A 25,357-nucleotide genomic window follows, 5' to 3' on the forward strand; every position below is an offset into this window, starting at 1 on the left:
TCATGCATTTATTTTATTTGGGCAGGGCAGTGATGTCGCACTGTGCGTGAGCGGGGATGCTGCTCCAGACTCCCAATGTAAGTATCCTATCCATGCCTGGAATGCGGCATAGAATATAGAATATAGAATATACAATATACAATATAGAATATAGAATATAGCCAACATGCTGGGATGCTTAGTTTGATCCACACCGAGAATGCAGGCCTATCATTGTTTGTTTGTAATACTTTTCTCTGCATCAGATGACCGGATTGGTTTCGACATGAATTGCGAATATATTTTGCTATAAGGTTTTACCATGCTAACCATAAAATAATGTCAACGAATGCAGATGGGTGTGGGTTCGAAGTGCTGAAAGTCCTTGAGTTAGTTGGATGATGTCATTCTCATTCATTGCCTTGGTGCAAATTGCACTGCACCAAAATCATCAATGTTATCAAAGTGTATGCAAAGATGTTGACAATGGATTAAGAACATGTTTATAACTATTTTAAGAATAGCCTATTAGGCAAGACAAACCAAATCTATCTATCTATCTATCTATCTATCTATCTATCTATCTATCTATCTATCTATCTATCTATCTATCTATCTATCTATCTACAAAATTAAAAAGGCCTGTAAAACAATGTGGAGGGACTAACTGGTTGATTGACAACCATTGCATGATGGCTAAAGCATGACCAATGTACAGGTGATAATAAGAAACCCAGATTAAACATGTCATCCCCTCGGCACATGGGTCATAGTTGCAATAGGCTGTTTATGTTCAGGCCTATGCTAGTTAGATTTAAACCATGTAGAACAACAGATAAACAGAATTCGTCGCCAGGAACGTATGCTTTGCGACAATCGGGTATGTAGGCCCTATATATGATGTTGTTTCCGCTAATGATGTTAGGATAATAAAGTGAATGCAACTTGTAGTTCTGAGCTCATCAGCGTCGTGACTACAACTCCCAGAGTGCAGCGCTGCATACTGGGCCAACCAACACCAGCCGCAGCTCTCCCATGCGATCATAACACGTTATTAGAAACATAACGGTGCCTTGGAAGGGATGAGTCTACCATGTAGGAACTAGAAAGTTAAGTATGCTCGCTCACGAATGTCCTATGTTGCCATTTTCAGGGACACGGACAGTGTAAATGACGACCAAGAACTGGAAAACGAATGACATGAAATGAATGTCCTGGAGGGATAAGAGGATAAGAGGAACAGCGGATAACGGGGGACTGCAGTGAGACATTGTAGGTAATTAAATAAAGCCTCCTGCAACCTCAACATGGGCTGACTACACGTTACAACTGTGGAAAAAGACGAAAAGAAAAAACAACTAAATGAAAGCAAAGTAAAAAAAACGCTGTCAGGCGGTCCTCTCTCAGTTTTTCTCCGGGTGGAATTTGCTGCCCTCAGTGCAGAAGCCCAGAAGCCCCAACATGGATGTGCGCCCTAACCCGGGGCCCTAGCCAGGACAAGGCTCGGAAGCCATGGCAAACTGTCCACACCCATGGTGAGTTAGATCCTATTGTTGCCTTAACCTAGGCCCAACTCCTGAATGCAAAAACAACAGTAGCCTATACGTTTATGTTTGGTTTACAAGTGTTTAATAATGTGCATGTCAGTCAAATCCTCTTTATCATGTCAGAATTGCTCTTAGCAAATTATCTATCTATCTGTCTGTCTGTCTGTCTGTCTGTCTGTCTGTCTGTCTGTCTATCTATCTATCTATCTATCTATCTATCTATCTATCTATCTATCTATCTATCTATCTATCTATCTATCTATCTATCTATCTATCTATCTATCTATCTATCTATCTATCTAGTGGAAATACTGAAACACAAGTGGCTTGCTGAATAGGCAAAGCTACTTCTTTGTTGGCCATAATTTGCTGACAATACAAACAATCAATAGCCTAAGTGTTGCATAAGAAAAAAAACATCCTCACAATATGGGTGGGCCAATATTAGCCTAGATATATCGATGTTGACATATTTGTGTGATATTGTTATTATAGAAAACTGTCTGTAATTAAAAGTCTGTGCTTAAAACTAGATATGTGCATAACTACAGCATAAGTACACTATCCTGCTTTTTGCAAGGCAAAGCATATCGAGATTAAAACATCTCCTTGTTTCACCAGACAAGCCATGCAATCTATGCAGTGCAGTTCAGTCATTTCTGCTCACGCTGGCATGTCTCCACCATACTTGAACGACATTATTATGGTAATATTTTACCAACCTGAAAATCTTTGATGAGGATTTTGATTATTTCTGATATGAACGTCTCAGCTGTAGTGCAGATACTATTGAAATGTTACTAATGTTACAGACGACAGATGGAGCAGACATGGAATGGAATGGAATGGAATGGAATGGACTTTATTTGTCATTGCTACAGTACAGGTACCAAACAACGAAATTTAGGAGGGGTGGCTCCCCTGGTGTTAGGAAAGGAAAAAGAAAACACATTTTAGAAAAAGCATAGATGCATAAAATCACAAGAAGGTAAGGAGCTGGTTTACATCAATAAAGGCTATGTACACAATCCACTGTACTATACTGCACAGATAGTCAACTAGGGTTGTCATATTGCACAAAAAGTATTTTTTCACATTATTTTAAAGTGTCACAGTTTGCAGGCTTGAAAATGTACATGTTTGTGCCTCAGCACTAGCTGCCATACAATCCGTCCGGACTGTCCTGGGCCCAGAACTTAGGCCTTTTCTGTGTTCAGGGCCTTGACGGCCCTGTGGTAGAAGCAGTCCTTCAGTCTGTTTGTCTTAGCGGCCGGGGTCCTGTACCTCCTGTTCGAGGGCAGCTTGACAAAGTGTACGTGCCCAGGGTGGGTCGGGTCCTTGGAGATCTTGGAGGCCCTCCTGAGACAGCGTGTGTTGTACAGCTCCTCCAGAGAGGGGAGGGGGGTGCCGGTGATCTTCTGTGCTGTTCTCACGACTCTCTGTAGCTCGTTTCTCTCCGCTGTTGTGCAGCTGTGGAACCAGTTGGAGATGCCGAAGGTGAGGATGCTCTCCACTGCGCCGTGGTAGAAGGCCACCAGTATCTCCTGCTTGTTGTGTTGTTTCCTGAGGCATCTCAGGGTGTATAGCCGCTGTTGTGCCCTCTTGATGGTGCCTTTAGTGTTGTCCTTCCAGGCCAGGTCATCCCGCATGTTGTGTCCCAGGAATCGGAGGGTTGAGACTCTCTCCACGCTCTCTCCGTCGATGAGCAGGGGCTGGATCTCGGACTTTTTCCTCCTGAAGTCTACGATGAATTCCTGGGTCTTTGACTTGTTTAGCAGCAGGTTGTTAACCTTGCACAGCTTGCTCAGTTGCTCTACCTCATCCCTGTACGCCGCCTCGTCCCCCCCCGAGATACATCCCACCACGGTGGTGTCGTCTGCAAACTTTACGATGTAGTTGCTGGGGTGGACGGGGGTGAAGTCGTGGGTGTAGAGGTTGTAGAGGATGGGGCTTAGCACGCAGCCCTGGGGTGACCCAGTGCTGAGGCTGAGGGCTGTGGAGGTGTGGGGGCCCACCCGCACCCTCTGGGGGTATAGACATAGTTTATAGTCAGTTAATATAGTCAATAGACTGCTTGCAAGGCTCTCTAAACTCAGTGTTCACCATGTTCAAGTGCTTTTCTATGTCCTTTATATTTAATCAAAAAGCAAGAACATCACCTGGCCTCCAAAACTCCAAAAGTAAACACTTGACATTAATGACATGCCATTAGTGAAGTGATCTAAATACTAATGAATGTACTGCAAGCAAGAGTGAAGGAAACAAAGTTCTGTTCCACACAGTGGCGGCTGGTGCTAAAATGTTTGGGTGGGGCACAGGTTATGGGGGCATGCTCCACGGGGAAGAATATCAACTTTAAAATCTGGATTTACAGTCAATTTTAGCATGAGAATAGCTCTACCCCCCTGTACAGACCTCGCCATCCCCTCTACCCCCCTGTACAGACCTCTTCATCCCCTCTACCCCCCTGTACAGACCTTTTCATCCCCTCTACCCACCTCTACAGACCTCTTCATCCCCTCTACCCACCTCTACAGACCTCTCCATCCCCTCTACCCACCTCTACAGACCTCTCCATCCCCTCTACCCCCCTGTACAGACCTCTCCATCCCCTCTACCCCCTGTACAGACCTCTCCATCCCCTCTACCCCCTGTACAGACCTCTTCATCCCCTCTACCCTCCTCTACAGACCTCTTTATCCCCTCTACCCTCCTCTACAGACCTCTTCATCCCCTCTACCCCCCTGTACAGACCTCTTCATCCCCTCTACCCCCCCTGTACAGACCTCTTCATCCCCTCTACCCCCCCTGTACAGACCTCTCCATCCCCTCTACCCTCCTCTACAGACCTCTCCATCCCCTCTACCCTCCTCTACAGACCTCTTCATCCCCTCTACCCCCCTGTACAGACCTCTTCATCCCCTCTACCCCCCTGTACAGACCTCTTCATACCCTCTACCCCCCTGTACAGACCTCTTCATACCCTCTACCCCCCTGTACAGACCTCTTCATCCCCTCTACCCCCCTGTACAGACCTCTTCATCCCCTCTACCCCTCTGTACAGACCTCTTCATCCCCTCTACCCCTCTGTACAGACCTCTTCATCCCCTGTACAGACCTCTTCATCCCCTCTACCCCCCTGTACAGACCTCTTCATCCCCTCTACCCCCCCTGTACAGACCTCTTCATCCCCTCTACCCCCCTGTACAGACCTCTTCATCCACTCTACCCCCCTGTACAGTAGGGATGCTCCGATCTGGATTTTTGGGGCCGATACCGATCACCGATTTGTTTCCTCAAGATCAACCGATACCGATACCGATTTTTAAAAAAATACATAACTGACTGGATAGCCTAAATATTTTTTGCTTTTTAGACAAAAGTTTTGATCCATTAGGCACCAAGCAAACGCAGACCCATTTTTATGGCATAGTAAAGGTCTGGCCTATCACCCAGTTAGGGCCTGAAGCCCAAGTCAGTCGATATGGCTGTATAAAAGACATCATAAACGTGGCCTTCATGGTTTACATACTGTTACGTCCTCCTATGTTTTCTGTTCAGTTATCTGTCTTCCCCAGGAAAAAAAAAAAAAAAAAAGATCGGTTTTTGCGATCGGCCATTTTTGCCGATCACCGATCGAGTCATTTGGAGTGAAATCGGCCGATTTAAATCGGTGGCCGATAAATCGGAGCATCCCTACTGTACAGACCTCTTCATCCCCTCTACCCCCCTTTACAGACCTCTTCATACCCTCTACCCCCCTGTACAGACCTCTTCATCCCCTCTACCCCCCTGTACAGACCTCTTCATCCCCTCTACCCCTCTGTACAGACCTCTTCATCCCCTCTACCCCTCTGTACAGACCTCTTCATCCCCTGTACAGACCTCTTCATCCCCTCTACCCCCCTGTACAGACCTCTTCATCCCCTCTACCCCCCCTGTACAGACCTCTTCATCCCCTCTACCCCCCTGTACAGACCTCTTCATCCCCTCTACCCCCCTGTACAGACCTCTTCATCCCCTCTACCCCCCCTGTACAGACCTCTTCATCCCCTCTACCCCCCTCTACAGACCTCTCCATCCCCTCTACCCCCCCCTGTACAGACCTCTTCATCACCTCTACCCCCCCAGTTTTCTCTACAATTTCTACAATTTTCTCTCTACAGTTTCTACACGTCAACGTGTACCGAAACACTTGTTTCCAACGTGGTCCTACGTTTCTCCTACACCAAGACACATACAAAGAGCATAGAAACATACAAAGAGCATAGAAACATACAAAGAGCATAGAAGATACAATCAGAATACAGTCTGCCATTCCTTCTCCCAGCATCGATTTGGTTTTCCTATCATGACTGAAGGACAGATGATTCACTTACTTACACAAGTTTGACTTCGGTAATAGGTCCAGTTGCAATATCATCAAGTTGGGAACAAAAGATGCCTCCTTCTAATCCATTTGTTCAATTTGTTTACAAAGTCCGGTAGTGGTTTGCTGTGTGATTTGCTGTATAGTTCCATATTCCCCCTGCGTGTTGGTCGCACGGCAGCGGAGACGGTCGCTGATAATTAAGACCAGCAGTAGAATGTTGCCAATAGACATATTACACAAAACACAAAACGAACAAAACAAATAAAAACACGAAGCAAACATTACTAGCCGCCATAGCCATGGTGAAGCAGGTGAACGAACGTGATCTGAAAGCTACGCCGGCCGTATGACATGACGTAAGCACGTACGATTCTTTGTGCATGTCCCAAAACCCCATAGACAAATGACCGAATGGCCTAAAGTTACCAAAATAGATTTTACATGCAAGTCTACGAGAACAGCCTAGTGCAATTTCGAGTAGATTGAAAGTTGCCCTGAAAGGGGCGGGACTTGAAGCTGATTGGAACATACTCCACAGAACACTAGCTGATTGGACTATGATATACTCCACAGAACACTAGCTGATTGGACTATACTCCACAGAACACTAGCTGATTGGACTATGATATTCAGAAGCAACACTGTCTAGAAGTCATAGGAAAAAAATCTCTCTCTTCTCCCTTTGGTGGGGCATTGTCCAATTGCCCCTAATGAACCAGCCTCCCCTGGTTCCACACGTGTGTTCCTGGCCTATTACAGTGTAGTTAGGTACCGTGACTGGGAGAGTAACTCGCCCCATGCGGGAGTCGAGCCCCGGTCTTTTGGAACATCACCATGATACAGTGGACATTGCTATATGCCTGTGACCAAGCTTCACAATAAAGAATGCCATCTGTCACTGTGCTTTTGGCTTTCTATTGTCTTCTTAATCACATGGTCTTCCCTGGCAAAACAGAGAACTTAAACTTAAAAAACGGTGTGTTTTTGTGTGTGTTTTTAGGATACCATGGGTGACAGTTCGTCATGAGTATATCGGCCACAGGGCCTACCAGGTCCCTCATTCTACAGCCGTCAAAGACCTCAAGCAACGCATCTACGAAGACACGGACCTGCCTGTCACTGAGCAGCAGCTGCTTCACAATGGGAAAGTGGTAAGTAATGAAAAGCATTTATTAGCCAATCTTTCTTTTTTTTACGTAGCACACAGTTGCAATGCCAACATCCTGTCTGTGAGACAATTGTTTTCTTTCATTGCTCCTCATAGTCCTCCTTTGTTTATTGCTTTATACTCTACAGTATATAATAGGTCTTAATAGAATATGTTAAAATGCTTCATTCTGATAATGTCAGAGTAAATACAGACTGACAGAATATGTGAATACAGGGCTTAAAGTACTCCGGCACAGTGCCGGATTTCCGGCGCGGGAGAATAAAAAAAAACAAAAAAACTGCAATTGCGGCATTGCGCCGACGTGGTGGCAGGGGCGCTGTTTCACAAATAACTTAGCTTTCGTGTTTGCTAGCGAAACAGCTGATAGTTGATGTTGACTGCTCAAGGAGAATACATATTTGAAAGTACAGAATGCCTGAGAGCCTTATATTGCATTATATTACATAATATTTTGAATGGCCATCTGGTGCCTGAATATTGTTTTTTCCTTTACATATATAATGACATTTCCACCATAAATTGATGGCGAAAGGGCACAAATTGGTGCATATCAATTCACCAGAATGCAAGAAATTAAGTGTTTGATGCTCGTTTAAGGACCCCCAGACAACCCTGCTTCATGGGTCCCCCCCGATGTCAAACACCACTGGTACCACCTCCGCCTCATTTTGAGCCAGGAAAAACCCTGAGTAGTGACGGGAAGCCTTATGGGACGTGGTGCCAAGAAGGAGAATATAAGTGATAGTGGCTTAATAAGTAATCAGTTTGTTCTTTTAAAGACATGTATATATTTTATTCTGTATTGTTATAGTGATAGTGGCTTAATAAGTGATGCAATCAGTTTGGCCTTTTAAAGACATCTATTTTACAAGTATAAAACAGTATTATGAATGAATGAATGGTCTTTATTGTCATTAGTTTTTCCCAATTGATAAAACACAAAAGCCAATTCTCTAAACCAAATGACCAGTTCTCTAAATACATTTAATAAAACTAGCTCCCATTTGCCAAAACCATAAACACATTTCACATGAAGACACAATTCACAAAACACAATCCTCCTTTTCTCATAAATCTAAACACATTTTGTCTTGCTAAAACACAAGTTGCAAAAAACTCTGCTCAAAATGTCAAATTCTCAAATTAAAGCTCATGTGATGCAAAATGCTTGCCACAGTCAGCAACATTTTAACACAATGAACACACCTGGCTTCATTCATTAAACATAACGACTCAAAATTTAAGACACTTGCAAATGATTGTGGTGTGTGTGTGTGTATGTGTGTGTGTGTGTGTGTGTGGTATAGTTCCATAAATAAATAAAAAAACATCACACCCTGAACATTGTTTTCAGTGAGTATTGTTGTGTGTAATGGATCCTCTGTAGTGTTTGCATTGAGTTGTGATACAGTACAGTATTGTACATGTTACGGTACATGTGGGAATACGGTAACATTTTTCAAACCTTTATTTACGTAAAACTCGATAGGACAACAGCGCAGATTTATTTTTATGCATGACTATCATACATGTGGGAAAACTAGGGTTAGGGTTAGGTGCTAGGGTTACAGTAAGGTTAGGGTTAGGATTAGGGGTAGGGTTTGAGTGAGTTTTGAAGAGAGAAGGTGTGGTTTTGCTTATGTAGCTTTAGAAAAGTGTGTTGTGTTTAGAGTTTTGGGAAAATGGAGGAAAGTTTTGTGAAATCTGTTTTAGCAATTGAGAAAAACTGTAATACAGTACAGGTACCATACAACGAAATTTAGGAGGGGGGGCTTCCCTGGTGCTTGGAAAAAGACTAAAAACACGAGGGCCAAGGGTAAAATAAAAAAGGGAAAAGAGCTGGTTTACATAAATAAAGGCTATGTACACTATCTACTATACTACTATACTATACAATAAAACACTGTGCTGTACTCTATGCTATGCTATAAATATCCTAACTTTTCCTATATCTGAACCTTATGTACACAAGGGTTGTCATATTGCACATAGTATTGTTGCACATTCATTTAAAGTATTAATGCATTTTAACATTGAGACATATATTTTGTATTGACTATAAAATAGTATTAATGCATTTAAACATTGAGACAAGAAGCTGTCTTCTGTACCCGCTCTCCCAATATCTCAAACTGTGACCCCCCTCCCCAAGAAAAAGTTTCAGGCACAGGGTTTTTTCCCACTTTAAGCCCTGTGAATATGTGTTGCACTGCTAAACAACAATCAGGGACACTTTGTTTGATTACATAATAACATTGGGAAATGTAATATTATAATTGGCCACAATAAAGTGATATAGTGAGATTGCAGCCAGTACTGAGTACATGTTACCAGTGTGTTATCATTTGTTGCTGGGGCAAGATTAGAGCTCAAGACATGCAGGTTTTCACAAAATTGTGAAAATTAATTATTTGTGTAGGCTATATGACGTGCATTGCAATGAAGCTTGTCTCTTCCCAACACATGCATTTTGGAAAATTGGAATTGTCATCTCAATTATCTTACTTCTCATTCTGTTTCCTGTTCATTTCATAAAGTTGCATTGACCTGGTATATAAAGTATATTTCTCCATTCACAAGTCATTACAGTGGCTGCAGGGAAAATAGTATTTATTTGATAGTTGGTATTTATTTGATGAATGTCTTCGGTGGCCAATATCTATAGCTCAATATGAATGTCATATATGTCAATATGAATGTCATATATGTCAATATGAATATATATGTCAATATGAATGTCATATATGTCAATATGAATGTCTTCGGTGGCCAATATCTATAGCTCAATAAATCAAAGTATTTGATGACTCTTTATAGCCACAGGGCAATTCCACAGTAACATACATTACTGTTGGGACTTGACTTTTTACTTTGACACGTATGTAGTATGTCCATGAAATCTCCCTGTTTCTGTTAATGTGACCAGGTTTCCCCAAAACTCTGTTAAATACACTGCCTTAGTGCCTTCCATAAGTATGGTAAAGTGGTGGGACTAGTGATAGGCAACCAACAATGTACGCTATAACATCCACAATAATGAACTACGAGAGCACTTAAATACGTCATATTATAAGTAATACGAAGGGGGAGTCTGAAAACAGCACAACACCGACAACCTTCTATTGTTATGTGATGTTATGTTAATTTCATTTATAATGCGCCCCCCATCCAACTTTTACATCGGCCCGGGGCGCAGCCCGGGTAAAGGAACAGATAAAGACAAAGACAAGGAACACAGAGAGCAATCAGACACAGACGACTTAAACGTAAAACTCAGGCATACAATTCACAACAAATAGGGAGTAGGTTTAGGGAATGTCATTTTGGAAGAGGTGGGTTTTTAACTTGGCTCTAAAGGAGTCCAGAGTGGGGGCAAACTTGATGGCAGAAGGGAGCGCGTTCCACAGGGTCGGTGCTATCACTGCAAAGGCACGGTCACCCTTCCTCTTGAGGTTGGTACGTGGGACCCTCAGGCTGAGTTGGGCGTCGGACCTGAGCCTGGGTCTGGGCCTTGAGGAGGTAGACTGGTCCAGGAGGTCCTTGATGTAAGGTGGGGCGAGACTGTTGAGAGCGTTAAAAACAAAGGTGCAGATTTTGAACTTCACTCTCTTCTTCACTGGGAGCCAGTGAAGGGAGATGAGGACAGGGGCGATGTGGTCCCTCATTTTGGTGCCTGACACCAGCCTGGCAGCGGCATTTTGGACTAGCTGCAGGCGGTAGATGGTCTTATCAGGAAGTCCCGCATATAGTGAGTTGCAGTAGTCAAGCCTAGATGATATTAGCATGAGGACGACCCTCCTCAGGTCGCTGGGGGTGAGGAAGGACTTGATCTTGGCTATGATGCGTAGTTGGTATAGGCATGCCTTCACGACGGAGCTCACTTGTCGGTCAAGGTTAAGCTCGGAGTCAAAGATGACACCGAGGTTCTTGACATGTGGTCTGACAAGGGTGGACAGGCTTCCCATGTTGGTGCTGAGCTGAGTGATGGCGGTGGTGTTGCCGATGAGGAGGATTTCCCCCTTGCTCTCATTCAGCTGTAGGAAGCTCTGGGCCATCCACTCCTTCACATCGCAGAGGCAGTCCATCAGGCGCTTCAGATCGGCGGGGTCGTCAGTGTTGATTGACAGGTAGAGCTGGGTGTCGTCCGCATAGCAGTGGAATGAGATATTGTAGCGTTGAGGGATTAGACATAGGGGGAGCATGTAGAGGGAGAACAAGATGGGACCGAGGATGGAGCCCTGAGGGACCCCACAGGTGAGGTTGGCTTGTCTGGAGGAGCAGTCTGCTATGTGGACGGCGTAGGTTCTATTGTTGAGGTAGGACTTGAACCATGACAAAGCGGTGTCGGTGATGCCAACCTCCTGCTGGAGGCGATCGAGGAGGATGGCGTGGTCTATGGTGTCAAAAGCTGCGCTGAGGTCCAGGAGGACCAGGGCAGCACATTTCCTGGAGTCTGCGATGAGGAGGAGGTCGTTCCAAACCTTTAAAAGTGCCGACTCAGTGCTATGGCCAGGTCTGAAGCCAGACTGAAACTTCTCCAGGATGTTGTTCTGTTGGAGGTAGGGCCACAGCTGGCTGAGGACAGCCTTTTCCAGGAGCTTGGACACGACTGGGAGCTTGGAAATAGGTCTGTAATTACTGGGGTTGGAGGGGTCCAGGTTAGGTTTCTTGAGGAGAGGCTGGACCACAGCTTGTTTGAGGCTGGGCGGAACAATGCCAGTGGCCAGCGAGCTGTTGATTATAGAGAGGATGTGTGGCCCTATCGTGTCGAACACCTCTTTGAGAAGGGGGGTAGGGATGGGGTCCAGAGACGATGAGGCCGGCTTCAGTGCAGCGGCCATCTTGGAGAGGGCTGGTAGAGTGAAAGGACAGAAGCTGGAGAAAGTGGATGCACATCCCAGTGTGACGGCTAAGTCCTTGGTGGAGTGCGGGAGTTGGACAATCTGAGGCAGAAACGGTGGTCCGTAGGTGGTGGACCACCGGTCAGCGAAACAGGATTCAACCCATGGGAGTTTAGGAGGGGGCTGAGGAAGATTTCTCAATTTGAATATAGGATACTATCCAAAAGCTAGTAAATAGGGGGGTGGGGTACTTACCCAAAGCATTTTTGGTAAATATTTCTAAATATTAATTCCTAAATTAATTAATTTATTAATTCCTTGTGGCCAATCTTAATCTAAAAGAAATCACTGATTACCTCTTCATAATCATTTTAAATGAAATGTAAAATTGTATTTCTGATTTTTAATTTTTAATTTAACCTTTATTTATACAGGTAAAAACACATTGAGCCCCAAGGGCTCATTTTCAAGTGTGACCTGTTCACGGGCATACAACATCCACCACAAACAAATACAATACAAAACCTGGCCTACATAGTCTAAAACTAAACTAAAACTACATAGTCTAAAACTAAAACTAGTCTAAAACAGTCTAAAACAAAACCTGGCCTATATAATCTAAAACTAAACTAAAACTACAAAACCTAAAACTAGACAGCTAAAGAGCTAGGGACAGGGAGGGGTCAGCAATGGGCAAAAGGGAGGGTCAACTCAATTGCAAGAACAAATCATGGACTCGCACTGTATGTCTCTCAGCAAGAGCTTGAAACTGGAAAGAGGGATCAGATGAGACAGTTTCAGACTCTGCTGTAAAGAATTCCAAGAGGAAGGGGCTGCAAATGAGAACGCCCTTTTGCCTTTCTTGGTCCGGACCAAGGGGATGGAGTATGTGATGATGTCCTGTGTGCGAAGGCCGTAGACGGATTGCTTGCGTGACAGGTGGTTAGAAAGGTAGGAGGGGAGCAGACCAAGGATGGATTTGTAAATGAAAGTATACCAGTGAAGGGTTCGGCGGATAGAGAGAGATGACCAGTTAACCAGAGAGTATAGCACACAGTGATGCATAAGGGGTTTACAGCCTGTTATAAACCTTAACGCGCCATGGTAAACTGCATCCAGATGTTGAAGAGAGGTAGCAGAGGCATTCATGTACAAGACATCACCGTAGTCCAAGAGAGGCAGAAAGGTGGCAGCAACCAGACGTTTTCTTGCAGCAGCTGAGAAACAATACTTGTTTGTTTCTAAAGAAAAAGCTTAGCTTCAATTTCAGTTTCTTTAGAAGGTTGTCTATGTGCAGTTGAAAAGAGAGGCTGTCGTCCAGTTGAATGCCAAGGTATTTGTAGTTTGGCACAAGCTCAATAGGTGAACCCTGACATGATACAATGTCAGGAAGAGCACTTGGCACCCGCTTATTATTGGAAAAATGCATGACTTTGGTCTTCCCTGTATTCAACACCAGTCTGAGCTAATAAAGGATACATCATTATCAAATCAGTAGTAGACAAATGTGTTAGGCTATTTGCACTAACATATATTGCTTTTTCAAAATATTTGTATTTGGACAAGTAACTTGAGCTCTCAGCCAAGTAAAAGACAAGTTCAGGACAAGTACCTGAAAAAGCTTAATGTCAAGCCCTGCTGCATATTCAATTGGATTTAAATCTGAATATTGACTTGGCCAGTCAAGAACATTGCAGTTTTGGGCCCTGAAAAACAACCTAGTTGCTATGGCAGTACATTTTTGGTCATTGTCTTACTGTATGATAAAGCGTCACCCTATGAACTTTTAGGCATTTGCTTGCACTCGAGCAGACAAGCTGTTTCTGATACACTTCATAATATATTCTCCTGCTGCCATCAGCAGTTGCATCATCAATTAAGACAAGTTAGCCAATTCTAGGGGCAGCTATACATGCCCAAACCATAATACCTCTTCTACCATGTTACACAGATGAGGTTGTATGCCGTAGCCTAAATCTTGGACAGACCCTTTTTTTCTCCAAATGGGCAATCACTCTGGTACATGATAATATTGATCTTATCTGTCCACAGTTTTTTCCAGATATCTGCAGGGTTGTTAGGTACTTTTTATTCAACTGTAACCTGACCATCCATTTTAAGGATAACTAGTGGTTTGTACCTTGCAGTGAAGCCTCTGTACGTCAGATGGTAGTCACTGTCACAACCAGGCCTACTGGCTGGAGAGTGTTCCTGTTCTATGGAACAGTTTTTTGTTTTTTTTCTTGATTATGGTGAGCATTCTTCGGTCATCCACTGTAGAAGCCTTCCTTGGCCTACCTGGCCCAGTAGATTCCATGGAATTTACTGTGTCGGCGCATGTCTGAACGCGACTGACCAGGGAAATCCGCCCGGGCAATTACCCTGCTCGAGACCATGTATAATTCCATGGAAAATCCCGGGTTGCGGTAAATGTGAACGGAAGACTGAACATTGCCTGGTCTGTCTCCTTTCACAGCTGTCCTGCATCGTCAGCAGGGCAGAGCGCATAAGAACTGCCCCAGACTCCGAATATCGCTACTACTAAATATAATTCCACAACTGGACACTACTTCATTTCCAATCATAGTGGAGGTATGATATATGGCAGATGGTATATGGCAGTTTCACACGCCTGTCATTCGAATCATGTCTACTACGTCCAGTTCTGCATCCAGTTGAATGCATGATTCAAGTAGCTTGTGTAAGCCCGGGGCAGATAATATAATTCCACAACTGGATAGTACATCGTTTCCAATCATAGTTAGCTAGATTACATACTTAGCTAGCTTACTTACTTATCAAATGTACATCTCCTTTCACAGCTGTCCTAAATCGCGCAGTCAGCGCGGGGAGAGCCCCAGTGCAGAGCGCATAGCAATATGTCTACACATCACATCATCCAAAGTAGTGATCAATATAATTCTACATTGATTGATCATTGTATGACAGCAAACCTCATCCAATGCAGATAATATAACAGGCTTCTGAAGTTTGCGACCGTCCACCACGATGAAACCCCCGTCTTCCCCTGGCAAAAAAATAAATAAAAATCAGTGCTCAAACGGCTGAGAAATAAATTTCACATTTTTACATGGAAGCACAGTTCAATCCCTAACTTGCATACTAAGGGACTAACCATTATTTATGATAGGTGGTACATGGAGGGAATTGAGGGGGGGGTCGTGGGGTTTTCAATTTCAGTCGAGGAGAGGGTTATGCAATTTGTGTCATGCTTCAGAATCAGCACCTGTATGCTCCTGTTAAACTCCTTTTGCTCTTTGTATGTCTAAAAGCCCAGTTCACAGGATGGGCACTTTCCTTGCTCTTTCCTTGCCTTCACTGAAGCAATTCATGTGTATGTTTTGACCATGTGTTCTGACCATGTGTTCTGACCATGTGTAGCCATGTTCTGACCATGTGTAGCCATCTTCTGACCATGTGTAGCCAAAGTAAAACAATAAAAAGGTAGGTTCCCTTGGGGACCATTCATTAAATGTGCAATATGTAGCTTTTCCCCTTGAAAATAAGCATGCTGAATTAGTAATTAGTTATTATGCATTGGCAGTCTGTGACGGTGCATGCACCTCCAAGACTCTGCCCTTCTGCACCTCCAAGACTCTGCCCTTCTGCCTGAATTTGCTTTTCCAAAATGTTCAGGACGTTTCTGAGTGTCTACTTGCTGTGGGTGTGTAACTACTGTGGGTGTGTAACTTGCAACTTACTCATTGGCTACTTACTGCTTGCACTACAGGCAAGCATTTGTCAGTACAGGAAACTGACCTAAGCAACTTAGCTTTGTGTGCCAAAAAAATTCTAACATGTACTCTGATGATTTTTGTAGTTAATTTGAATTGTTAGTTTGACATTACAGTCTTGTCTGAGTTTTGTTTGGGGAATAAGGGGATATGTTTGTGACTTTGTCAGTGGTTGTTATAGTTCCAATGGTAAACATGACCGCAGTGGACCCCACTTTTGCCTGACGGAAAGGAGGAACAGGTGGGCGTCTCATCAGTCCCCCTGATGTCATACTCAGAAATTAGGTACAGGCCACTCCAATAAACTGCCCTAGATCAACTGCAGTGCCCACCAGGACCTCAGGCCTCCCCCAACCCAGACCAACAGTTGAGAACTTGTACTGCTGACTTTTCATGCAAGTTGAGTTCCAGTACTGCTTTAAACAATTAGTTGAAAAAAGCTGAAGGTTTGGCACAGTTCCAGCGTCCATACTTGGCTTGGGAATGTCTTGCTTTGGGGGACACTTCAAGGCAGTGAGAAGTTTAGTCTTCTCCCATGTGCTCCAAGCACATTCTTCACTGAGCCTCTCAGTCAGATGATTCTCAAAATTAAAACATTTTTGAAAAATGTTTGCTTGTGAGTTAAGAGTCGGAAAAGCACTTTGAATGTCAACTAACTATGGTTAAAGGTTATATAACTATGATTAAAGGTTATATAAGGGAAAGATAGCTGAACACTGACTGGATTAGCGGGATGACTTAATCCAAACAGTTAGCGATGAATGATTCCAGCTCTTAATATTAATTCGGAGCTTTTAAACCCAGTAGTATGACATTGGACCTGCCTTGTAGCAGTATCGCTATATGTTGTGTCAGCAGATGCTGTGTTTGCATCCTTCATCTAGTCTTTGTCAACTCTTTCCATCATTATATTTTTTATTATTATTCTAATGCTGGCTCAATGAGGGGACAGTAATTTGCTGGTTAGGAATCACACACAATGTTATATGAAAATATTGATAAAGATCTATGTTGATAACAGCCTGACTTATAACGTGACTACAGTATAGCTAACATTAGATACATTGTAAACATCTAAGTCCCAATTATCAGCAAGCAACAGTGGCAGTCAGTATGTTCAGTCGGCCATGTGAGTAGTCAGCATCAATGATGTGAAGTTAGCTAATGATGTGGTAGCACGGTCGTTCTGCCATGGTACTTGTTCATGTGCCAGATACGCTGAAGGGAGTGAGTGACCATGCAGATGAGAGTGTTCACCTTGCAGAGACACAGACAGCAGTCTGGGAGGTGGGGCAGGGCCAGCCTGGCCAGCCTGCAGGCTGCTGCTGGGTATTGATCCTGTTAGACGCAGAGAGTGATTGTTTATCACAGTGACATGTGCAATAATGCTGCTCTCAAGATTTAGCCTGGTTTTAATGTGAGATTGATGCTTGGCAGAATTAGTCTTTGTGAAATTGGATGGTGTGCTCGTTTTTAGATAGCTGTAGAAATGTATTATGTTCAATTATATTATGTAGAAATGTATTATGTTCAGATCTTTTTTGAGGTTGCAATAAAGAAGATTTGCATGTGTACTTCATATTGGTCGGGTTCATAATTTGAAACATTTGAAACATACTTTTTTTTAACACAATAAGTTGATTATAGGTCCAGTACAGTTACCAAAGCTATCACATGAATTGGTGTAAATGTATTGGAGTAAAGAGACATGTACGTATAAATAGTATTTATGTTCTGTTCTAACTCTTCTCTCTCATTAGCTTGATGACAGAGTGCAGATTGGGGGCTTGGTACCTACTGGAAGCCCTGAGGTCTTCATCACACTGGAAGGAAGGGGCCTGAAAGGGGGAGGTAGGATTGCAGTGTAGCTAACAAACTTTAAATAGTGCTGGGATTAACACATTCTCACAGTATTACTGTAATAATCATCTAGATTTCTTAATGATTCACAGTCATGCTCAAATGCTACTTATTCATGGAGTTATATATCTGTACTTGTACAGGGAGGTTTGGACAGACCACACCACCCCTGGTTGAATTTTTGAAAGATATTCTAAGAAGGTATCCGGAAGGTGGACAAATTCTGAAAGTAAGTATGAAGTAGTATTCTGGTGTTTACCTATGAGATACTGTACAGTAGAGGCCTGCACATGTCTACACACTCTCTCAGTTATTGTGATAATAAGCAGCCATGCCTGGTATTGCACCCATTACTCTTGAGAGGAGCTCAGACAAAAATAGGCCTGGCACGCACTCTCATTGCTAAGGCAATGTAGGTTCATTACCTAGTGATATTCCACTCATCTCACACTCCCTTGAAAGAAGCAATACCTCTGAGGGAAGGAACGGCTGCTCAAGCTTGAACCTTAACGTGAAGGTGATGGTTCATCTGCTTCTCTCTCAAGGAGCTGATTCAGAATGCAGAGGATGCGGGAGCCACCGAGGTGAAGTTCATGTACGATGAGACAGAGTATGGCGTGGAGTCACTTTGGTCACCTGACATGGCCCAATATCAAGGTAGGTTTATAATAACTGATAACTGATAACACTGATAACTAAGTTGACCAATAAACACACCGGGCCGGTTTCACAGACAAGGCTTAAGCCTAGTCCTGGACTAAATCACACTTTCAATGTAAAACCTCCATTGAAGATGCTTTTTAGTCTAGAATTAGTCTTAGGCCTTGTCTGTGAAACCGCCAATGTGCACAAAAAAAATTTTGCATTGAAAAATGACTGATTCTTTAGTTTGTATTTGACCATTTTGCAACAATATGTTAGGTTGCCCCAATACCTGTATAGTAACACCTATTATATTCTCAACAACATTTTATCAAGATTTTTTTTAAAATAATTTAAGAAATTAACTAATTACACGTTAAGTTAAACGGTTTGTGTTATTATACTAGTGGAGTAGGGGAAAAGCATTTTATGATATCTAAATGCCATTACTATGCATTATAAAGCAATTCATGTAAGCTATTACTATATGCATGTTATTGTTTTGGTTTCAGGAACGGCCTTGTATGTGTACAACGATGCAGTGTTTACAACTGAAGATTGGAATGGCATTCAGGAGATTGCAAGAAGTAGAAAGAGAGAGGATCCTTTGAAAGTTGGACGATTTGGGATTGGGTTCAACTCTGTGTACCACATCACAGGTAAGGCTTTTAAATAATTGAGAGAATACAGTTACATTTACATTACATTTTTGGCATCTAGCAGACGTCTTTATCCAGAGTGACTTACAACATTTAAAGCTAATTGTTCTTTGTTCTCACTTGAACATTTCAGATGTCCCCAGTATATTCAGTGGAGAACAGATTGGTATACTGGACCCTCATCAGACTCTATTTGGAGTTCATGAGTCAGGGCAATGTTGGAACCTGAAAACAGACATAAAAGAGATAACAGAGCTTACTGACCAGTTTTCCCCCTACATCGGGTTATTCGGGAGCTCTGAGAAAACCATTAAGGACGGCAGCTTCCCTGGAACGCTGTTCCGCTTCCCCCTCCGCATTAAGCCCTCCCAGCTGAGCTCCAACATCTACAACAAAGAGAAGGTGCTGGAACTATTTGAGTCCTTCAAGGCTGATGCTGACACAGTGCTTCTCTTCCTCAAGAGCGTTCAGAAGGTCTCCCTGCATGTGCGTGAGTCAGATGGCACAGAACGCGTGCTCTTCCAGGTGATGGCAGGAGAAAACCCAGAGGACAAGCTGGAGAGACCCAATTCGTTGAAGACCCTGGGCCTGGCCATAGACAGCTACAGCAACGGTGTACCCAGTAGCAGCATCACATGCGCCACCTACCAGGTCAACATTGAGACCCAGGATGAGACGGCGAAGGAGACCCTTAGGACCACCTGGCTGGTCTGTAATGGAGTGGGGGGACGGGGCATGTGCAGCGACCTTGACTTCTTGGCGGATGACCTGAAGTTCATCCCTACCATCGGCATCGCACTGCCTCTCACACTTATTGACGAGGACAAAGGGGCCACATCTGGTTTCTCAGGGAGTGCCTTCTGCTTCCTCCCTCTCCCCCCCGGGGAGGAGAGCATGACCGGGCTGCCGGTCCACGTCAGCGGCTTCTTTGGCCTCACGGACAACCGCAGGAGCATTAAATGGCGAGAGGTGGACCAGTGGAGAGACCCCGCAGCTCTCTGGAATGAGCTCCTCATTGTTACCGTCATCCCCAGGGCCTACTTCACCCTCATCATGGAGGCCATCAAGAGGATCCAGACCAAGAAAGACCAAGACTTCCCCCTCTCCCCCAGAGGCACCTACGGAGCCTGGCCAGACCCCGGCCGGATCAGGCAGCGCTGGAGACCGATACTGGAGCCTCTCTTTCACGACTTGTTGCAGCAACCGGTCATCTACTCTCTCAGTAACTGCTGGATCCAGGTGGACGAGGCTGTCTTCTCAGAGTTGGATATGGATGAGGACATCACGCTGACGGTGATCAGCTACCTTCAAAGCTCAGGGATGCAGGTGGCCACGGTTCCCTCAGCTGTGGACGCGGTCCTGGCCACGTACGTGACTGGGAACGGCTGTGTGAAGAAGGTGACTCCTTCTCTCGTGCGGCAGGTGATGAGGAAGGCAAAGCACAAGAGGTCCTCCCAGGAGAAGCTCCTCCTGCTGGAGTTTGTCCTCAGCGACGCCTGTTACAGTGACCTCATCGGTCTGGAGCTGCTGCCTTTGCAGGACGAGACATTCGCCCCTTTCTCCTCCTCCGTCAGTGATAAGGATGCTGTTTACATCGCCTCAGACGAGTACCCCAGGTACACAATGAAACGCCTGCCTATTGTGACTTTTTCTCAATGTCTCACACCACAAAAGGCCGGTATCTACACTTCATTATGTCATTATGTGGAACATTTGGATGGAATAATTTTTTACTGTTAGTGATTTGATCGATTAAATCTATTGTTAAGTTAGCCCGAGATGCAATGGAGTAATTTGTCAATGTTTGTTTATCTCCTAAGATCTCTGTACCCTGGACTAGAGGGAAGATTCATACTGGAGAACGTGAAACCATCAGTTATGACCACTCTGAAGGATGCAGCCAAAAGCAGAGGTAAAGCCATTCTGACATTTGACATAAATGTCTCACACTAAGATGAAAATACTGATTCTGGGGTTTACTTTTATTGGAGCCACTTTCACTAATATTACCAACATTTCTTCTACAAAATAGGGTTAGGATTAGGTAAATTAATTTAAAGTACATGGGACAGATTCAAGCAGAACGGTTCCCTCATAGAGATGATTTAGAGTTCATATAAGGGTTGAGGCCAGGTTGTAATAACCATGGTATTAACTCTTGTTCACTTCATTTCTCTCCTGCACCAGAGGGTCATTGAACCTGGTCCACTGATAATTTATGACTGCTGTGTGTGTGAACCGGCAGATGGGAGAGTCGGTTTTGTACATTCCACTCAAATGAATCAGATCCTGCACAGCACACTTGAATGAATGAATGAATTTATTTGACACGTTTTTAAAATGGGGTATACAGTTATCGGCTCCAAGGAAGCCTAAACAGCATACATATTTTTCACTGTGTGAATCAAACATCTTATTCAGTGTGTGTTACCTGGGCATATGGCTTTCAGGCATTCTGTCTGTTGTGCTAGGAGTTGTCTGTAAAACCGTTGAGTGGACCCACTCCGTCACTCTGACTGCCAGGGGTGTCTAGTATAAAGGCTAGTATAAATGGGTGAGGCGTTATGCTACATTCACAAATGTGTTCAATGAAAAAATGAAAAAGATTTTGGATACATTTGCAAACATAAATATCTGTACATAATGATTTCTTTTGAAGATTCTACAAGATGATACATCTTACATTTCTCTACAACCATACTTTTCATGACAATGTACTGGTCTTTGCAGGTCTGTCAGCAAGGACAGCTTGTATCTAGTTTGCTATCATTCATATCACACTTCATGATGTATGTATGATGGATGTATGAGCTGTAGGGAGATACACTTGAATTCCCCTACCTCAGTTGTGTTTTATAATCGCTACCCTGCATTGGCTGTTGTAAGCATTGACTGGTACAGTACAGTACAGTACATTACTGCTTTATGCTGCAAGCCACTCCACCCCAGTATTGCCACATCATCATCACTGTCTGGTGGGAGATGGATAGTGGGCTCTGCTACCGCAGACGACTAGTGAATGAACTGAAATACATGTACAGTCAAGGATAAACATATTGGCACCCCTGCACTTCTGTCAGATAATGCACCACTTCTCCCAGAAAACTGTTGCAATTACAAATGCTTTGGTATTCACATGTTTATTTATATTGTTTGCATTGGAACAACACACAAAAGCAGAGAAAAAAATGGCAAATCTGATATCATTCCACACAGAACTCTAAATGATTGGCAATTATTGGCAATTATTATCAACTTAATATTTGGTAGCACACCCTTTGGAAAAAATAAATGAAAGCAATCGCTTCCTGTAACCATGAATGATTTTCTTACACCTCTCTACAGGAATTTTGGACCACTCTTCTTTTGCCAACTGCTCCAGGTCTCTCACATTTGAGCAGTGCCTCCTCCACAGCTGTTCGATCTGGACTCATTGCTTGCCACTTCAGAACTCTCCAGCGCTTAGTCTTAAACCATTTCTGGGTGCTTTTTGAAGTATGCTTTGGGTCATTGTCCTGCTGGAATACCCATGTCCTCTGACGGCCTCTGACATTGCGCCCCAAAATTCTCTCATTCGCACACAGTCAAGGCATCCGGTGCCAGAAGCAGCAAAGCAACCCCCAAAGCAACCCCTAAACCTCCACCATGTTTGACTGTAGGGGCCGTGTTCTTTTCTTTGAAGGCCTCATTGTATTTTCTGAAAACAGTACAATGATGTGCTTTACCAAAAAGCTGTAGTTTGGTCTCATCTGTCCACAGGATGTTCTGCCAGAATGAGTTTGGCTTCCCAAGTTTTTATATATGTCTCTGTGTCAGCAGTGGGGTCCTCCTGGATCTCCTACCATAGCATCCCATTTCATTCAGATGGCGACGGATAGTGTGAGCTGACACGGTTGTACCCTGTGTCTGCAGGTCAGCTTGAATTTGTTTGGAAGTTGATTGAGGTTTTTTATCCACCATTCGAACAATCCTTCGTTGCAATCTTTCATCATTGTTTCTCTTCCGTCCACGTCCAGAGAGGTTAGCTACAGTGCAATGGGGCTGGACACTTCTTGATGACGTTGCTCACAGTGGAGACAGGAACATTACAATCTCTGGAGATGGACTTGTAGCTTTGAGATTGTCAATGATTTTCCACAATTTTGGTTCTCAGATCCTCAGACAATTCTTTGCTCTTCTTTCTTTTCTTTCCAAGCACAGTGTGGTACACACAGACACACAACACAAAGGTTGTGTCAACTTTCCTCCATTTTAACTGGTTGCAAGTGTGATTTCTATATTGTCAGCACTTGTAACTTGCCACAGGTGAGTTCGAATAGACAATTAAAGGAGTGTTACATGCTTGAAATCCACATGTTTTTAAAAATGTTTTTGTCCATTTTTAGAGTTCTGTGTGGAATGATCAGATTTGGCTTTTTTGTCTCCTTTTGTGTGTTGTTCCAATGCAAACAAAAGAAATAAACATGAATACCAAAGCATTTGTAATTGCAACACTTTTCTGGGAGAAGTGGTTTATTATTTGACAGAAGTGCAGGGGTGACAACATTTGTCCATGACTGTATAAACATCTCTGAAAAGAGACTTTATACACAATATATGAAATTATGCAATATGTCACATTTCAGGGTGAAGTTATATTTAAGTTGAAATAGGTTTACCTGGTTATTTTATGATATAGAAAAGGATGTGCTGCCCAAGTGTCTAAAACAATTTTAAATTGAATTGCAGTGCAACAGTTTCTTTGGGGGTGTTCAGGTAGGTATTTTGACATGTAGTGTTGTGTCCTAAATTCTTTTTTTTTCATTAACCCAAACCAATACAGAGCCAGGGCAATAACAACCGGAGCCTAAGAAGTTTCACATAACCTCATTCACAGATTTAAGGGGGGAAGTAAAATGATCACAACATTTGAATAGAACATATTCTATTCTATGTGAATATTACAGTATTTCATTTATTCTAACCCTGATACTTATAATGCCCTTTATACATTTGTATTGGTTTAACCATGTGAGTTGCCTGACAATTGTATTCTTTATAGCAGTGTGATTTTAATGTCATTGGAATGCACTTTGCTCATTGCAGGAATTCCAACAATCAAGTTCAGAATTCCTAAAATGTGTATATTGTAGAATTTGATGGCAGTCTTGTGGTGTGACTGTGTGTTAAGCCTACTAAGTACTCTAACAGCTAATCAAGTGTGTGTTGTGCATGCCATGCCATGCATGGTAGTGTTGATGTTTTTTTTGTTTTTTTCTTTGAATCTTGGAATACTGCAATCTAAGGTTAATAACAAGACATTTTTCGTCCTGAAATGGACAATGAATTGTTTCCATTCCCTGATTATAAGGCCAATTGAATTGTGATTTGTAATGTCCTATCCTTCCTCCATAAACAATATTAAAAGAGGCAAATTAGGTTCCCTCTTCTCTGGTCTTAAACCCCTTGGACTAGTAAGGGTTAGGGTTCATACAGCTAAAAGACAGCAAAAGACCGAGCACAAAGTACCAAATGAACAAGTCTTATATGCTGGCCAAATAACTAGGCACAGGTGATGTCAATTAACTAAAAGAGATGAAACAATAAGTAAACAATAAGGAGTTTCTGGCAGCCAATGGTGGCCAGAAGGGGAAGTGGCAGGATAAGGAGGACTCCTCACATAGGGCTTTCACACCACGAGGAACCGTTCCCATTCCCATTCTGGAACCTCCGAACCTTGGTGCTGTCTGGTGAACCAGTCCGCGTTCATACCAGTGTAGCTGGAACCATCAGCGTCATCAACATTGGGTGATGAAGGGGCGGGATAAACTAAAATGTCACAACAAGATGGCAGCTACTTCACTGGAAATTAGAATAATATCTTCCACTACAGTATCTGAAATACATTTTCTATGAAAAAAACTATTTTCTATTTAAAAAACTAGACACTTTCTAAACACGTTCTCTTACTAGCCAGCTGCTCCGTTACTGGAATAGAAATGGTTTACGAAGTTCGCGTTCGCGCATGTACGTGTGTCTGTGTTTGCTGAGCATGTGAGGAAGATAGAGAGAATGATGAAACTTTTGATAATTTTTGATTATAGATTAGATTACATTTTGTCTCCTTCCTTCTTCCTAGTCTTTGCACCCTAGAATATGATACACCCACTGACGACGTCACGGTTCTAGTTTTCGGTTTGCGCTGAGAACCACTTTTTTCAGGTTCCAGCTGCGAACCAACTTTTCAGGTTCAGAACCAATTTTTCAGTGTGAACGTGCCGGCCAGTTCCAGACTAGGTTCGGGAACGCAAACCGCAACGGTTCCTTGACAGTGTGAAAGCCCTAACAGATTTAGTCTATTTGATGATGTGCAATCGATCTGATGTCGTCCAGGTGAGTTCTCTGGACGCTCCGTCCTAACTCTTTTTTGGAAACAGGTAACACCCCACTCAAATCAAAGTTTGTAGTGTGTAAGGTCTGAACAGAGCTACCGCTGTGCTCACAAGGCGTTGTTATTTCATAGTCTGTTTAATTTGTTCCATATTTTAACAA

General features: G+C 43.3%; 1 protein-coding gene across 1 annotated transcript in view; it reads left to right on the forward strand.

The window, feature by feature from the left end:
* Positions 1-1,491: 1,491 nt before the first annotated feature.
* The window catches only part of sacs (sacsin molecular chaperone), a gene marked incomplete at its 5' end in the record, with an annotated part of 36,929 nt that continues 13,063 nt past the window's right edge, over positions 1,492-25,357 (forward strand). Inside the window, 9 exons of the mRNA XM_080542969.1 lie at positions 1,492-1,514; positions 6,899-7,049; positions 17,426-17,516; positions 17,669-17,754; positions 18,071-18,182; positions 18,680-18,826; positions 18,960-20,442; positions 20,647-20,738; positions 23,555-23,585. Of these exons, the coding sequence (XP_080399095.1) occupies positions 1,492-1,514; positions 6,899-7,049; positions 17,426-17,516; positions 17,669-17,754; positions 18,071-18,182; positions 18,680-18,826; positions 18,960-20,442; positions 20,647-20,738; positions 23,555-23,585 (2,216 nt within the window). The remainder of the gene's footprint in view (positions 1,515-6,898; positions 7,050-17,425; positions 17,517-17,668; positions 17,755-18,070; positions 18,183-18,679; positions 18,827-18,959; positions 20,443-20,646; positions 20,739-23,554; positions 23,586-25,357) is intronic.

This window comes from Nansenia antarctica (assembly GCF_963989245.1).
Source record: "Nansenia antarctica genome assembly, chromosome: 12".
NCBI classification, from domain to species: Eukaryota; Metazoa; Chordata; class Actinopteri; order Argentiniformes; family Microstomatidae; genus Nansenia; species Nansenia antarctica.